At 40.7% G+C, this 16,526-nt stretch overlaps 1 protein-coding gene across 2 annotated transcripts in view; it reads left to right on the top strand.

Annotated features, from left to right (window-relative positions):
• Positions 1-16,526, top strand: part of itsn1 (intersectin 1 (SH3 domain protein)) — a 54,217-nt gene that overhangs the window by 9,394 nt on the left and 28,297 nt on the right. For both annotated transcript variants that reach the window (XM_061040345.1, XM_061040344.1), the window contains exons 2-17: positions 1,910-1,968; positions 4,467-4,559; positions 5,162-5,225; positions 5,360-5,520; positions 6,019-6,204; positions 6,515-6,593; positions 7,256-7,356; positions 7,478-7,541; positions 7,647-7,784; positions 8,799-8,893; positions 9,072-9,211; positions 9,453-9,575; positions 9,851-10,000; positions 10,243-10,383; positions 10,543-10,630; positions 11,156-11,295. In XM_061040345.1, the coding sequence (XP_060896328.1) occupies positions 1,941-1,968; positions 4,467-4,559; positions 5,162-5,225; positions 5,360-5,520; positions 6,019-6,204; positions 6,515-6,593; positions 7,256-7,356; positions 7,478-7,541; positions 7,647-7,784; positions 8,799-8,893; positions 9,072-9,211; positions 9,453-9,575; positions 9,851-10,000; positions 10,243-10,383; positions 10,543-10,630; positions 11,156-11,295 (1,791 nt within the window). In that variant the 5' untranslated portion in view covers positions 1,910-1,940. The remainder of the gene's footprint in view (positions 1-1,909; positions 1,969-4,466; positions 4,560-5,161; positions 5,226-5,359; positions 5,521-6,018; positions 6,205-6,514; positions 6,594-7,255; positions 7,357-7,477; positions 7,542-7,646; positions 7,785-8,798; positions 8,894-9,071; positions 9,212-9,452; positions 9,576-9,850; positions 10,001-10,242; positions 10,384-10,542; positions 10,631-11,155; positions 11,296-16,526) is intronic.

The following is a 16,526-nucleotide window of genomic DNA, read 5'->3' as shown; positions in this document are numbered from 1 at the left end:
GAGAGAGGCCGGTCTGGATCTGATTAACATACCTCCACTAGGAGGACAGCACACATATATGGATGCGTTTTTGAGAGTGTGTTGATTACAATTTATAAGTCTGAATTAAGAAACTTGGAAAAATTATGTTTGAGCTTCTAAAGACCCTCGTATCCCTTATCACCATTATGTTCTGAATCACAACAAGAGTTAAAAGTTTTAAAAGGTCTGCCCCATCAGGACCTCAAGAGTGTCTTTTTTAAATCATCGCAGCCATATTGCCGAGTTAAACACACAGTATGTAAATTCAGGAGTCAGGGGGTTCGCAATCAAAACAATAGCAAACGATGATGTCGAGAATGGGGTTGAATCATGGGAGTGATTCTCTCTGTTACTCTGCCCCCACCCCACTGAAAATGAACTCCAAGTTGACTGTAGTCGAGATGAACCGACAATGTGTCCAAGTATAAATGACATGACGTTTTTATCACAGCAGGCAGCACATACAGCAACAGCACTGCAGCTTTGAGATACAGTTCCCACTACCTTATATAGTCATCTTTGTGAAACATTTGAGGTAATGAAAGTACTCAACAGAAAAACAAATTCGTACATTTTTAACTATTTTGGATCTACATATTGTATATTTAAAGCAACACTAATAGAATTTTTTTAAATGGATTTATTGTTTTCTCCATCGAGCTATTTCTGCCAACAAACATTGCATGTTTTTAGACAAATCCATCATCTTAGTTTCCAATTTGTTTAGCCTGAAAAAAATCCAGAATTTACAGAGATGCCAGTGGAGCCTTTTTTTTTGTTGACACAGAGGGAAAAAAACTGGTCTACAATGTGGTCAGCTCCCAAGTGAGAATGTTTGTAAATGTGAAGCAGAGCGGGGTTGAAAACAGGCGAGTATACTCGGGCAGCATGCCCTGCATAAATAAATGTGCTGCCCTGTTGACATCCATGAACATGGCTGACATGACCCAGTCCCCTGTGGACTGGCACCAGTCTGCTGCTGCAGACCGTTACTGACTGCATTAGCATTTAAAAAAAAAAAAAAAACTATGTCCCTTATTAAAAAATCACAGTGCTTGCATTTTTGAGGTGTGAATTTTTTCATTGTGTCAACACAAACAGACACCACATTAGCTTATTGTGCTGGAGAAAAATTAAAAATGTCACATCTTCAGCGTCACAGGACAACCGAGCAAAAAGACTAATTTGTTGTGAACTGTATTATACCTTTTCGCGAGGGATGAACTGATGTATCAGATGAACATCAGTCCATCAGCAAACGATGACACATGCACCGCTGTCAGTGGACGATGTGAATCTATTGTGTTGCAGGCGAGCTCAGCTGATGCAGAGAAGAGGTTCTTCACTGGGCAGAAGAAGTCTCCTTTTGAACTCTGATTTGTTTTGGTAGTTAAACGTAAATGAAAATGTTATTAATGCCGGGTGCTTCCAGCATGTCTGGGAAATATCAGACACATGCAGTTTGAAGGACATTTTCTCATCTCATTTCAAGAGGAGGGACAACTAACAACAATTGGAATACATCCAATCACATAGCTGATTTAAAAAAAAAAGACAACATTCATTGCATCACTTCTTTTGGTAGATTGTGACAACACATTGTTTTCCCTTTCATAAGAATTTACTTCTTGTGAAAGGGAAAACAATGTGTTGTCACCACATGATGCATCTGGTGCATCTGGTGCATCTAGTCGAACATCCGACCTCAGTGACAAAAGCCCCAGCCCCTTGGCTTTAACCCAACAGCATTTTAGTAGCTCACCATTTAAATGTTTCAATATGAAGTAGAGTCACTAAATCATTGATGGGGCTGCTTAATTATTGAGCTGTTGAAATCTTAATGAGGTGAAACATCTTCATCTTTTTTTACTTTATGTGTTTTTCTCAGGTGTTGTGCAGTGAAGAAGACTGAGTGAACCATGGCGCAGTTCCCCACCACATTCACAGGTCAGTATGATGTGTGTGTGTGTGTGTAACTTTACTTGAATGTTGATGTTGAAATAGTCTTCTCAGACTTGATGAATAAGAGTCTTGTGAGAAGGCGGCGCAGGACAACAGACAGGTTCATTTTCTTCAATCAGATCTTTAAGACAAACTCTCTGCACCGTTATTTGCTAGTAATGTGATTAGGTTTATGTGTCCAGACATTAACCGCATATCTACATGTGTTGCTGTGGTAACAATGTAGGCGTCAGTAACTACGTAAGCTTGTGATGCTGGTGTATATCACAGAACGTGAAACCATCATCATCATGGCACACCAAAAGATTCTCCTGTCAAGACGCAGTTCAGATCTCCTTGTCACAAGACAGTCTCTGCACGAGTTCTTCTCAAACGCTCCTATGCCCTACCTCTGTCTAGATTTGACTTTAGATCTTTGTTGACATGTTATGAACTACCCGAAAGAATCTTTAAATTGGATTTGAGCCACCACTCTGGTGAGACACGTGTAGAAAAGTGATTGGAAACACATTTCAAAACACTTCGATGAGGTTCGGATCTGATGGGCATGTAACTTTCTGCTGTCTAGATGTCCTAAAATAACTCTGGATGTAACTAATAACAGATTTAGGTTGGCAGACTAAGGCCTTAAATCCCTACAAGATAATTTATCATCTAACTGTCAACATCTAAAAATGATTCAGTCAAGAAACAGAATGAAGTCATTTGACAATAAGATAAAGTTTCAAAGGTGTCATTCCTCAGAGTTCTTCATGTGAAAAAAAACCAAAAAAAAACAATGAGAGAAGAATCACACGTTTGGATAAATGTGAAATTGCAGCACATATCTGAAAAAAATGTTTGGATGCTATTCGAGAACGCCTGTAGACAGACAAACAGATCTCCTATCAGCAGGGCGACGAGCAGATGGACAAACAGGCACACTCCAGAATGCTTAAAAACCGCATATTGGAAGATCTGCCCGAATGTTAACAGATTTGTAAAAGCTACCGGTGCATGGAATGAACGAGGACCAGCCTATGAATTGTTTATCTGAGAAAGCTGTCTCCCCTCAGCTAGAAAAAGGAGGCAGTTATACGCACATCACGTATGGGCAGGGCCTTGCAAAAACAGCAAACTGAGGAAGAAGATAGGCCATGTACACTTAATCAAATGCAACAAAAAGTTTTAATTCATCACAATGTTTCGAACCAGAAGACTTCTTGGGTTGATCATTTTTTAACAAAGGAGGGGGAACCTCAGCAAGAAACTTTTGAGTTCAAATAACAGGGAAAGTTAAAAACTAGAGGACATCTACTCTTTTATCAAAACATTCACTCTATCAACATAAAGTTTAAGTACAGATGCTGTATCCGCAAAGTTTTTACTAACATGGACGACTCCCTCATCAGCAGCTGTTCTGATGGGATTTCGATGATTTAGAACTTGATACATTAAGACCCGGGTTACATACATTTAGACGACTCTTTAAGTATCTTCTCCAACAAAAGTTAAAGGAAGTAAAGAGAAATAACTTATCTCTCAGCATTTACTGTTCCTGCATTGCAAAATGAGTCAGCATGAGTCACTACATTGCCAGTAAATGGGACAGGAATGAGTTGCAATCAAAGGGAAGCCTCTCTGTTGGGATCCTAACTGACACTGATGTGGGATTTTGTTAAACTGGTCCAGAAAAATACAACAAATTGAAGGCTGGGGCCGAAGCAGACTGTTTAGTCTCTACCTGTTTTATGAGTTTTATGACCTCCTTATACCCAATACTCAAGATGATGATCTAGATGACAATGATTGTGAGTGTTGTTTATGAGTAGAGCCACTGACAGACCTATAAAGCTGACCGGATAAGTGTGATTCTGGCTCTGGTTTTGTGGGATCCCTTTATTGTCAACCTCAGAGTCCTTTGAAACGTTACAGAAAGAATAACTGTTTGACATTAGAAAACCTCAAAATCATCTTTCAGCTTAGGGTGACAATTTGGCCAACACTGATAAGAATAATTTCAGACTTAAAAAGTTGAGCTAGGCCACATTCAAAGAGTATCCTCCTGCTCTGTATTCATAACTGGACTCTCCTCCTCCATGTCTGCCCAAATATCAGTTGGTTGTTACGGAAAGAAACGACACAGAATCTGCGACATAGATGGCCTTGAATATCCTCTGCGTTGCAAACAATGCTCTCCTCTAGTTTCTACCGCCCATGATTCAACACTCTTCCAGACTCTACCTCTAGCAACCTCTTTTCAATTTGCTCATTAGTCTTATCAGTTGACAGTCTTTCTTAGAAGTCACTTAGTAGGAATCTTTGAACAGGAACTAAAAGTCATGACTAACACATTCTTGTAATGCCTCCCCTCTCACTTCCACTGTCTTTGTCCAGCTTTGTCTTGGCCCTCTGGTTTGGTTAGTAACCTCTAACTCTGATTGTGTGTGTGTGTGTTGTGTGTGCGCTTGTGTGTGCGTGTGACTATTTCTCTTGTGGGTTAGGTCCAGATGTTTTTCTGATCTCTGTGGATGAGAGAGCCAAACATGATCAGCAGTTTCACAGCCTCTCTCCCACTGCCGGGGGTTACATCACAGGTAATAACCTCTCTCTCTCTCTCTCTCTCTCTCGCTCTCTCTCTCTCTCTCATATCCACACAGCACATACTCTCACATTCTAGGGGTAAGGTTAGATGAGGACATGAACAATGGCAGTATCAAGTAAGGTGCTCAGTTGTTGGAAGTGCGGTACAGGAAACAAAAAAATTGATTTGTTTGATAAAAATCATCTGGAGTTGACCCAAAATGGATAAAAAGTACAGTTTGATGAAAGATCACATGCATCCCACAGATTAGTTTTTAAAACATAAAGAAAACTATCTAGTGATCATTGGAAAAAGATTGTGGAAAATATCCTCTGTTGAATTTTGTCCTTAAATTTTAAAATGAGTAATCGGTAGTTGAAAGTTATCAGGTTTGTTTTTGCAGATTCATCTTTTATCTGTTGTTACTTGACAAATGATTGTTGTTGTATTTCTTTTGTACAATTTAGAATGTTGTAAGTACTCCTGGGGAGTGAAAAACATGAAAACGTTTTGTTCATGTCCTGAGAATAATATGTCATTTTAACAAGGTTTTGCTTCTCTATTTGGTCTTACATGGCCTCCTTATTTGGATATTATTTCTATTTCTCTATCAAGGCGATCAAGCCAGGAACTTCTTCCTTCAATCAGGATTGCCCCCTCCCATCCTGGCCCAAATCTGGTGAGTCGCAGACCGTTCCATTCATTTCCTGTTTTAAAATTCGCATGATAAAGGAGCGGCACACTGTTCAGTATGTAAGTCTGTTTAAACCTTTTCATATTATTTTTAAACCTTTTTCTCTGGACTCATTTAAGGGCTCTGGCTGATATGAACAGTGATGGCCGTATGGACATCCATGAGTTCTCCATCGCCATGAAACTCATCAAACTGAAACTCCAAGGTCACCCTCTTCCCCCTGCACTTCCGCCCAGTATGAAACAACCCCCACTGCCTTTACCCCCTCCATCTGGCTTTGGTAAGACACAGGCAGAGAAACACAAAATGCTGCGTGTTTTATAACATGTTTATTTAACACGGCACACAGTTGAATGTCATAACAGATGTAATCTTTAGTTACCTGTAAGCATGATGTCTGTATTTGCTTGAGGTTTCTTTAATTCTTTCTGGCCCTAAAGACGGGGATTTTAGAAACTGTGTTTTGTTCAAACACTTCAGGAGAATCCTTTTCCTAAGGTCAATTCGGTCAACGTTTGCTCAAACTCGTTCAATCTCTTAAACCTCCAAAGCTTATCAAAACAAGGCCAAATGTAAACACATAACAGAGTCATTAAGTTCCTCTCCCTCAACAGCCCTGTGGCTCTCCTGTCCCATGGACTAGTTTGAATGTGAAGTTTAAATTGTGCATTACAGAAATATTGATGGTAACCTTGTGCAGTATCGCTGTGTGTGGGGGAAAAAAAGAATACCTTGAATTAAAAAAAAAAGTCTGTACTGTTTATCTGTCTGTCTGCAGGCATGCCCCCCATGGCTTCAATCACAGCGCCTCTTTCAGGCGTGCCTCCGCTCCCTCTCCCTCCGCTCCCTGTAGGGGTGTCTCCCCCGCTCGTCTCGTCCGCCCCGCCTCCCCTCCCCCAACCCATCGCCAATGGAGCTCCTCCCACAGGCATGATGCAGCCCATCTCAGGCTTCTCCCACACAGGTAATATACCGTGACTGCACAGGAGAGGAAGGCAGTGTGTTGAAATGTTTGCATTGTGTCTGAACCTCTTGTGGCTGTACCAAGTTCTTGTTTACACATGATTAAACATTAATAGTTAGATTGTAGACGGTCCACAGCGGAATTATCTCTGTATGCATTGCTGTACTTAGCTGGGTCAACTGTAATGACACACCATAAAATAATTACATGATATGGCATAAATAAAATTATTTACAAAATGTTCATACTTCTTGCAGTTAGTCTAAGAAGCCATATCATTTACCATCATTTCCTCTTGTTTTTCCCGCAGCTCCCTCTGTCAACAAGTCGTCTTCATTTAATCGTTCAAGTACCAAGCTGCAGAAGGGGTCATCCTTTGAAGCTGCCAGGTAGGCCACATAACCAGAAATGGTAGCTGCAATTGTACTTGTATTTAAAAATGCTCACATCTCATACATGGATGCTCTTTACCTTACAGATTTAAAAAATAAAATTGACAGAAGACCTAAGCAGACATGCATCCACACATTTAATTTCCTCAGTTAACAAGCACTTTTGGTTGTTTTCTTGGGATCCTTATTTATTTAACTCCTATCCACAGAGTTGCAAAAGCACAAAACAAACATAGAATAGGCTTAACTTCTGCTAACTGAAGTGTTAGCAATGACAGCATGCTGTGTGGTGGTCTGGCCTTGAACAGTAACCAGCCTATTGTTTAGCATTCTATGAAATGATCCGGTTATCAGGATAAACAAACTTTAGTATTCTAATGGATAAACCAGCTTTTTTATCCCCGGATAACAAGAAAATAAGTCGCAGTCTCGAGTAAACAACCTTTAATCACTCGTTATCACAGGACAATGGAGTAAATAAAATGTGTATGTACATGTCTGCTTAGAGCTTCTGTCCATTTATAAAGATTTAAAGCTACGTTTAAACCACTCAGAGAGTTTGTGAGCATTTTGAATGTGCATCTTACATTAAATGTGCTTATATGTCCTTGTGATATTTTTTCATTTTAAACTGCCTTTTATTTCCTCACTTGTCTCAGTGTTCTGCCGCCCCCGGATTGGGCCGTTCCTCAGTCCTCCAGGCTGAAGTACAGACAGCTTTTTAACTCCCATGACAAAATGATGAGCGGCCATCTCACCGGTACTCTCAGAGACACACAAACATGACACTATGTTGGCTAACATTTCTGTCACATGTGCCAGAGCATTAACACACGTGTTGATCAATCTGCCTCTACATTTGATACATGTCTGTGCCACAGGTCCGCAGGCTCGCACTATCCTGATGCAGTCCAGTCTTCCGCAGGGCCAGCTGGCCACGATATGGTCAGTGTTTAGAAATGTAACCACGGGGCTTCATTCAAAATCAAGTGGAGTACCTACCTTACTTCCCATAAATATATAAACGATTCCATCTTTGTCTCTCTTCAGGAGTCTATCCGATATCGACCAGGATGGAAAGCTAACAGCCGAGGAGTTCATCTTAGCAATGCACCTCATAGATATGGCTATGTCAGGGTTACCGCTTCCCCCTGTGTTACCTCCAGATTACCTCCCACCTACTTTCAGGTACATATTGTGACTTAACACTCATTTTAAAAAATCTATGTATTTAATCAAAAAGTGACTAACACTGTTTTAAACTGACTGAGTGAAAGCTATATGATTGTTTTGTGCACAGTTCAGCATTAGTTACATAAATAATTTTGTATATTTCTTATACAACAGTAGAGTTCCAATTGCACTTTTTATTGTAAGCTGTCAGTGTTGTGCCTGAACACGTTAAATGAGAACATTCATTGAAAATGCTCATCTTTTTGGTAAATAGTGAATAGATCGACTCATTTTAAAACCCTGCCGGGCTGCCCCCCTAATATAATGGTAGGGGAAACACTGGAGTTAGTTACCAAGAGGTACCGTCCACTGTGCGCTGGAGTCGGATTGTAGCATCTGGTAATGCGTCCGACAGGGCTACAGTTTGCTTTTCAAAATAAAATCTGTGATGAGACCCCTCACATTTTCACACAATTCTTTTTTTTCTGAGATTGTCTAAAGTCTTATGGTAAATGTAGTCACTTGCAAAGCTGTTTAGTTTTTTCTTAAGGTACTAAGCTTTATTTAAAAAAAAAAAAGGAGTCATAAATAATGTAGGCTGTAGGATCGCTTTGTTAGTTCAACACACAATCAGCTGCAAGCAGCTGTACATTAACATTTTTAAAACGAAGCCAAGAGAAGCTTCAGTTTTGATATGACCAAGACACCTCAACCGGTGCATTTACGAGAGCGCGTGCACGCGAGCAGTATTTTATCACATCAGCTTCATAGAGAGAAGGTCCACTGTGCACATCTGCGCGTCTGCACTCTATCGTGCACGCTCTCTCTCTCGCTGTCATTGTCTCTTGCACTCAACAAATTTTATGAATAAATTAAAAACTAAATAAAAACAGGTGGGACTCGGAAATATACTTCGGCGGCCATAAATTTACTTGGGCGGCCCGCCCATGTAAAGTCAGTGTGTGGGATATACTGGTATTGATAATGTGTATGTTTTTAAAGGTGTTGTTATGTGTTTCTGTCTTGAAGGCGGGTGCGGAGTGACAGTGTTCAGTCTGACCAGAAGAGCGTGCAGGAGGAGGTAGAGGAGGAGGCTGAGAGCAGCCAGGATAAGAAGCTACCAGGTGATTTGTCCTGCCTCAAGAATAACTTGGATACATTTTCTTATTATTTATTTTGTTGGAGTGCTTAAGCCCAACCAGAAACATGGTTACACTTTTTTTAATCCCATAATAAATCTTGAGGATTGTTAAATCATGGCCATGAGACTTTGTTCTTATAAGTCTTTTTGTATCACCACAGTGACATTTGAGGATAAGAAAAGGGAGAACTTTGAACGGGGAAACCTGGAGTTGGAGAAGAGACGGCAGGCTCTGCAGGAGCAACAGAGAAAAGAGCAGGAGAGGCTGGCTGCACTGGAGAGAGAGGAGCAGGAGAGAAAGGTAGACCACTGACTATATACGCCACAGCGTGTGCATTTAAATTGACATTGTTCATGGATTATTGCCTTTACATAAATTTCTTAACATATTTGCATTTATTATAGCCAAAGTGCTTTATGGCAAGAGCCCATTTCTTTCTTTCATTTCTTTATTCACATTTTTTAAAAGAGGGGAGAAAATCAAAATGCATTTGGATGTCCCATAACAAATGCCCGCTCATGTCTGCATGCTTCTGTTTCAGGAGCGTGAGCGTCTGGAGCAGGAGAGGAGACGACAACATGAACTCGAAAAACAGCTGGAGAAGCAGAGAGAGCTGGAGAGGCAGCGAGAAGAAGAGAGGCGTAAAGAGATAGAGAGGAGAGAGGTATGGAGGAGAAAATATGATAACCAGGAATCGTTTATTAATCAAACAGTTACTGCTGCGGACTGATCACATCCTCTGCACACACAAAGAAGCCTTTCACTGCGCATCAGCAGTCCTCCTTATCTTTGAACTCTTACAGTAGAGAGCCAGTTTGAAATGTTTGATGAAATGTGTCATGCATGAACAGCATATGCCTGGTGTTATATCCACTTTGAACATTAAAGTAGCTTTATGCTATGTGTGTGTGTGTGTGTGTATGTGTTTTGTCCATCCAGGCAGCTAAGCGTGAATTAGAGCGCCAGCGTCAGCTCGAGTGGGAGCGTCAACGTCGCCAGGAGCTGCTGACTCAAAGAAACCGAGAGCAGGAGAGCATAGTGCTGCTCAAAGCCAGAAAGAAGACCCTGGAGTTTGAACTGGAGGCTCTGGTAATCAAACATACAGAGAAAAGAGAATTTAGTGTTAATCGCAGTAATAGCAGATTTGTTTAAGAATTAAATAGAGACACAAGCTCATGACATTCAACCAAGCCACTGCACTGAAAACACTGAAAGTTGAAGCAAACGCCTGATTGCTTTCACACATAGAACAGAACAGCTTTCAACTTGATTGCTTTCTACTTCTTTTGTGGTAGCTTATTCCTTTCCATAATTTCTCTCCCTATGTCTAGAATGATAAGAAGAGCCAGTTAGAGGGCAAGCTGAAGGACGTTAGGTTTCGTCTGTCAGCTCAGCGGAGGGAGGTGGAGCAGACCAATCAGAGCAGAGAAACCCGCATCGCTGAAATCACTCTCCTGCAGCAGCAGTTACAGGTACACAAATCACACATATACCATCAGCACTTATTACAACTTTCTTTCCCTGTGGTGTGATTTTTGAGGATTGAGGATGAGGATTTTATGAAACTTTCATCAAGTGAAAAAGTCATTTCTGATCTGTTTCTCTGAGTGTGACTTCATGTCTGTCTGCAGGACTCCCAGCAGTGGTTGGGGAGGTTGATCCCTGATAAACAGAGTCTGAACGATCAGCTCAAACAGGTTCAACAGAACAGCCTGCAACGTGAGTTCAACATAAACTGTACTTCATCACTATATGCATGTTTCTACCATCATTGGATGTATAGATTAGTTGACTTGTTTAATGCTTTAGGAATATTTTGTACACTCAAACAGTCTAATATGTCAAATAGTCAATGCTAATCTGTCAACCCGGACTTCTTGTGATCAATCCCCAGAAACAGGTTTTGTACATTTATCAACATTTAACAGAGACGTTTAATTAGAATTATGTGAATTTATGGATTAACCTAATGAGTAGCCTTGTACTAAGCAGGATAATGAACAGTAAGGTCATTATCACTGGAATAAACCTCGACAGGGTGTGGTGTTGAGGTCTTGTCTCAACAGGAGTAATCCCTTACATATGTTTAACTCTTGATCCCACAGCTATTGATTGTAATGTAGAAAGGGGCGTTCTAATCAGCTTTTTATTTAATTGAGTATCTATTCCCTTAGTTGTTAGTAAATTAATTTAGCAGGACACATGTACTTACGCTCTCTATTCTTTGTGCGTGTGTGTGTTTAGGTGATAGTCTGTCGTCCCTGCAGAAGGCTGTGGAGCAGAAGGAGACCAGCAGACAGCAGCTCAGAGAACAGTTAGACGCTGTGGAGAGAGAAACGAGGGCCAAACTGCTGGAGATAGACGCTTTCAACACCCAGCTGAAGGTAAACAGTTCCCCAACATGTTATCACAGGTCACGAGCGAAAGTCCGGTCTTAACTTTTTAAAATATAAAAAAAAAAATACGAACAACGTTACCTGAAGAACTAAATAGTTCACTGATTTAGGCCTCCTGTCCACCAAGAGTTTTTTTTTCGCACAGAAAATCTCTGGCTGTGCACTCAGGAACGATTGCATGAAGCGTCTGTGCGTCTGTCCTTGTCTCTATGACAACCATCTGCTGACAACGGCTGCTGTATGACTGACGCAGCTCCGTTACTTTCTATTGTGAGTTTTTTATTTTAGATCGTTTATTTCCCGATACGGAGCAAAGAGGATGTGGTTACAAGACACTATCCATAGGCGGCAAAACTACCGGGAAGATTTTCAACTTGAGCAGAGCACGGAGCAGCCGAACAGAAAATGCAGAGCGCAACGCTGGGCACTGCGCTTTTTCTCCAGGCGGCTGCTTCCTGCTGCAAACGCTCTCTCCTCATTGAAAACAATTTTAAAAAGACTCTGGAGCTTAGAAAAAAAAACCCTAGGTGGACACGAGGTCTTGCGTAGCACAGCTGTTTGCTGTGCACCATTTATTGTTAGAAACTAGCGATTCATATAAACAGAGAACCTAAAGTGTTAGGATAATAATAAGCAGAATGAAATAAAACTTCACAAACATTTGAAGTGAAACTGAACCTCACGAAGCACTACTGCAGGTGCAGTTATTGTTTTCATGAAAAGTGTTGTAAATGGTTTCAACTCAGTCTCGCTAAATGAATGAGCCGTTCTGTTATGTTTAATGTTTTCACTGTTTACACCTTACATCTACTGAACCTTGACTTAGAAAGGTGAACAAAAAAATCCATTAGAACACTGCACTGATTTTTTTTATTTTATTAACGTGGCATAACAATAAATTAATGGCATGGTCTAACCACTCTGATGATACTTATTTGCTCTTGTGTTTGATACGTTGCTGCAGTGCTTCAGTGTATCAAATAAATATATTTAAAAGCCAATGAACTCATTAACCAGCTGGCTAACCCACTAATTATTAATGGGGTATTAGTCCAGTATCAAATCATTGGGTTGTCTTATTGACTGTAGCTTGACATCCTGTCCTGTTCTGTCCTTCATAACCTCGTCCTCACACTTGTTTATTGTAGTCTCAGCATTCTTGTCTACACTGAAGGGTTTAAATGTTCATGTTTATATCTGACCTTTGCATCTGTGTTTGTATTAATGTTGCTGTGTTGTCGATCACTGTGTTTTGGAGAGAGCTAGCTGTGCACAGGAACACTGAGTGGGTTTCCCAGACAGCTGCTTCATGTTGCTTTTACAACGCAGCTTTCTGTACGACTGAGAGAGGAAGATGGAGGGAAGGGTTACGGCACAGACGTCTTCCTAGGCCACCTCATGATCTTTTTTTTTCTCTTATTTTCACATAGTATCAGCAGAACACTTGAGTCAGGTCAAAGAGAGGAGAATAAGCAAAACCAGGAGGAGAGGAGAGAATGAGAGAGAAGAGGGAGGAAGGGAGGAAAACAGAGACAACACAGACCACAATAAATTGATTTTCTAATGGCTAATCTAATGAAGTTGGCTCTCAGTCTTTTTCAGTGCAGTCAAGATAACACAATTATTTGAGGAAGTTATGCAAAGCCACCAACACAGCCAGCCGTGTTTGGATACCACTTTTCTCATGTCTCAGTGGGTGTCAATTGTAGCTCAAAAGAGGCACATACCACTGAGATGCGAACAATATTTGACAACACTGCCCTCCGCTTTCCTTTCTACACCACCTCCCCACCCTAAAATCTGCTCGCGTCCCACTGCTGTACCTCCTCCGTCCTCTCACTGGAGCGCTCCTTCTGCCGTTATCCTGAATCCAACCGCTGTCCTCCTTCTGTGTTTCCTTTTGCTGCTTCTTCACCCTGTATTTCTTACCTTCATTTTCTTTTCTTATTCTTTGTTAAATCTACTTAATAAACCGTTCCTTCTATATTTTCTACTCCTTCATTTATCTCCCACACTGGCCTTTTGCTCCCTTGCCCATGCCAGTCTCTGTGTGAGTTCTATGCCAACCACTGTGCCAGGATAGAAGCCCTGCGACGCCAGCTTCAGGAGGAACAGAGGGGGAGACAGGTAGAGCACACTGCCACTACTGGACTGGGGTGGTACTGCAGCTGGGATATACTGTGTGATATCAAATAATTTCAGATAAACACACTACCTGGCAGACCTGGAGCAAAGAGCAAGTATTTTGCATTGTTTATGGACCAGCACTGTCCTACTCACTGTCCTACACAGCAGACTGTAAAGGAGAGGGCTAGAAGTAAAACATGGAGCATCCTCTTTATCAGAATACTAACCTGCAAGTGTGGTAGTTATTACAGAAAGGCTTTAACACATGCAAACCAGACCTTACAGCTCCTGGTTTGATGCCCCCGCCAGGCAGCTAGATGCACTGCAGACAGTTGAAGCTTGACTGCAATAGTATATAGATGCAAGTCTGATTACTGAGCACCACTCACATACTCACATACTGATTCTGGTGTGATGTTTTTTTTTAGTGATGCATGAAGTTCTCAGTAATCCAGAGCAAATAAATGTATTGTTGGCAAACCATTTAACATCTTAGTATGTGTAAGTCATTAAAAACAGGAAGTAAGGAAAAAAGAAAATACAAATGAGAAATAGATGGAAATATATATACTTCCAGAGTTACATGTTATTGGATCATTTTAACATATTGTATCAAACCTATGAATATAATGGAAGCAAGAAACAGAGTCAATGTAGACACATTGTGTCAGCCTTACTACAAACCTAAAATTAAAGCCCGACCAATAATGATAATATAGATCAATAAGGGCCACTGACTTTTTTATTTTATACAGAAAATGTGCAAAAAAACAGCTTCTTTACTTAAATACTATTCGAGTATCCCAGCCAAGCATTGATCTGTATTAGATTTGTTTGACATTATTTAATATCTTTTTGTGATTTGATTAAGGAAGCAGATGACCTTTACGGTAATTAATTAATTAATTATTATGGTAATCCTCTCGCCAAGGTTTTTTTTGATTCCATCTTGAGAGAAAAATACTGTATTAGCCAACATTCTGGTAAACTATGGATTGGCATCACAATTAAAAATCCCATATTGGTCAGGCTCTACTAAAACTGTGCTTAATACCTTAAAACAACCTTTAAATATTATCCTCTTTTTTTAGTGCTGATACTCTACGCCAGCTAAAGATTCTGTCAAGGCTTATTGAATTCTTTCTTTCACAAATAAGTTGATAACTGGGCTGCTGTCAACTCACAACTGTTATTGTTACAGTGGTAACTGTGGCAGTTATACATTAATCATCACAGTGAGTCATGCATGCCTCTCCTTGCATGAGTCAAGGTATAATTATTCCTTGTGTCAAGGATTATGTTTATTAGAGCACTTAGAAAGCTTTTAAAAATAAATTAGGATATGAAATGCAAATTAAATGTTTACACAAGAGGAAGTTTTAGATTTTATATTGACGTGAAAGCAGAGTTCAAAGAACAATAAAATAACCCATCATAGTTTCAAATGTAATTTATAAAGTGAATCAAAAAATCTTTCAGATATTTTTGTTAAATCCACAACCAAGAGGACTAATTGCCCAGTGTCTCTATGTTAGAGAGCTTGGAATAGCCTGAATTTTAAAGCCTGTAAGTAAAACATTCAATGTCTGTGAGTGTGTGTCCGTGTCTCCAGAATGGTTGATCATCTGTGTGTATGTATATACTGTATGTATATGTGTGTTTCAGTGCCAGGAGCAGGGACAGCTACAGGAGTGTGTGTCAGCCGTCAGGGTGTGTCTGGCTCGGCTAGACTACATTATACAGGTCTACACACCACTCCAGCCTCCCCTTCCCCTCCCCACTGCCCCCCCCCCCCCCTCTAGTTCTACCTGTTTTATCTTCTTTTAATCCTCTGTACCTTCTTTCTTTTACTTTCCGAGTGACTCAAAAATCTTCTCTCCACCTCTTTCTCGATTCACCTTCTCCTCTTTCCCTCTTCTCGTCCCTCAGTCAAGCTGGTGTTAGCTCACTACTTAGCCAGCTGGGTAACTATGCTCCCATAGTTCATGCTGTATCTAGCTGTTATGCTATGTCGTGCTAGACAGTCGTGCTAGTCTAGCAGGTGTACTTTATGCTATTGCAATGCTAGGCTACTTTACTAAATGACTGTACTGTACTGTAGTGTAATGCTACTTCCTGTATGCTACCAGAAGATGTTTCAGCCAGACAAATAGAAGCTTGTAGACATTTATCAGGCTATGTGAGCGTGGAAGTGCTCCTGATATGTGGGCGGATATGTGTGTGTGTTGTGTGTAGTCTGTGTGTGAAGGAGTGTACGCCTGGCCTGCTGTGTTGTCTCTTGTCCTCCACTTCCTGTTTCAGGTAATTTGGAGTTCACTCTCACCAGAGTTGTACTTTTTTTCTCCTCCGTCAGCTCTCCTCTCTGATTGGTTTGCTTGTTTCTGAAGGTTTCTTCGAGTTGGTTGTTTGGCTGAAACACGACAGCTGCCTTGTGTTGTTATAGTAACAGAGTGTGTTCTAATGGCACAGCTGGTTGTCATGACTACACAGAACTGTCACCACTGCATCCCCAAAGCGCCCCCTTTTCATCCCTTCCTTTTGTTTTTTGGTTCATATCTAACCCCTCCCACAAACATATGTGCCTGGTGCAAGCTCCGCCCCATAGTCACAGCTGAAGTCTTCTATCTTAGTCACTGTCAACATCCTCCAATGACAAAGCCCCATCGACTTCCCTTCCCCCCCACCCCAAATATAAAAGACAGCTTCATTCACGTTATCTTCTAAACATGACAGGAACAGTTTACAGTACCTGATTCCCAGGACACATGATAGTTTAGATTAATTCAGTTTTTTTGATATTGCGTTTAAATTTAAATATCTTTTTGCTTTGAGCATTACCCAAAAAGGCAAGATCACCTCTGATATGTTCTCACAGGCTTTGAAAGTGTTTCGTTGAGCAAACACCGGTCCACTGAATGATCGTACGTCTATTTGTCGATGGAAGTTACTCTATCAGAAATCCACAATCACAGCACTGTTGAGACAGAAAAGCACAAGTAGCACCAAACACAAGAAGAGGAAAAGGTGAGAAGACTTGAGAAGTTCCTGAAAACAGCGATAGAAAGGTGTTACATATGTGATCACTTATCAAC

The sequence above is a fragment of the Labrus mixtus genome, chromosome 6 (genome assembly GCF_963584025.1).
Source record: "Labrus mixtus chromosome 6, fLabMix1.1, whole genome shotgun sequence".
NCBI classification, from domain to species: Eukaryota; Metazoa; Chordata; class Actinopteri; order Labriformes; family Labridae; genus Labrus; species Labrus mixtus.
This window is presented reverse-complemented; position numbering and strand designations above follow the sequence as displayed.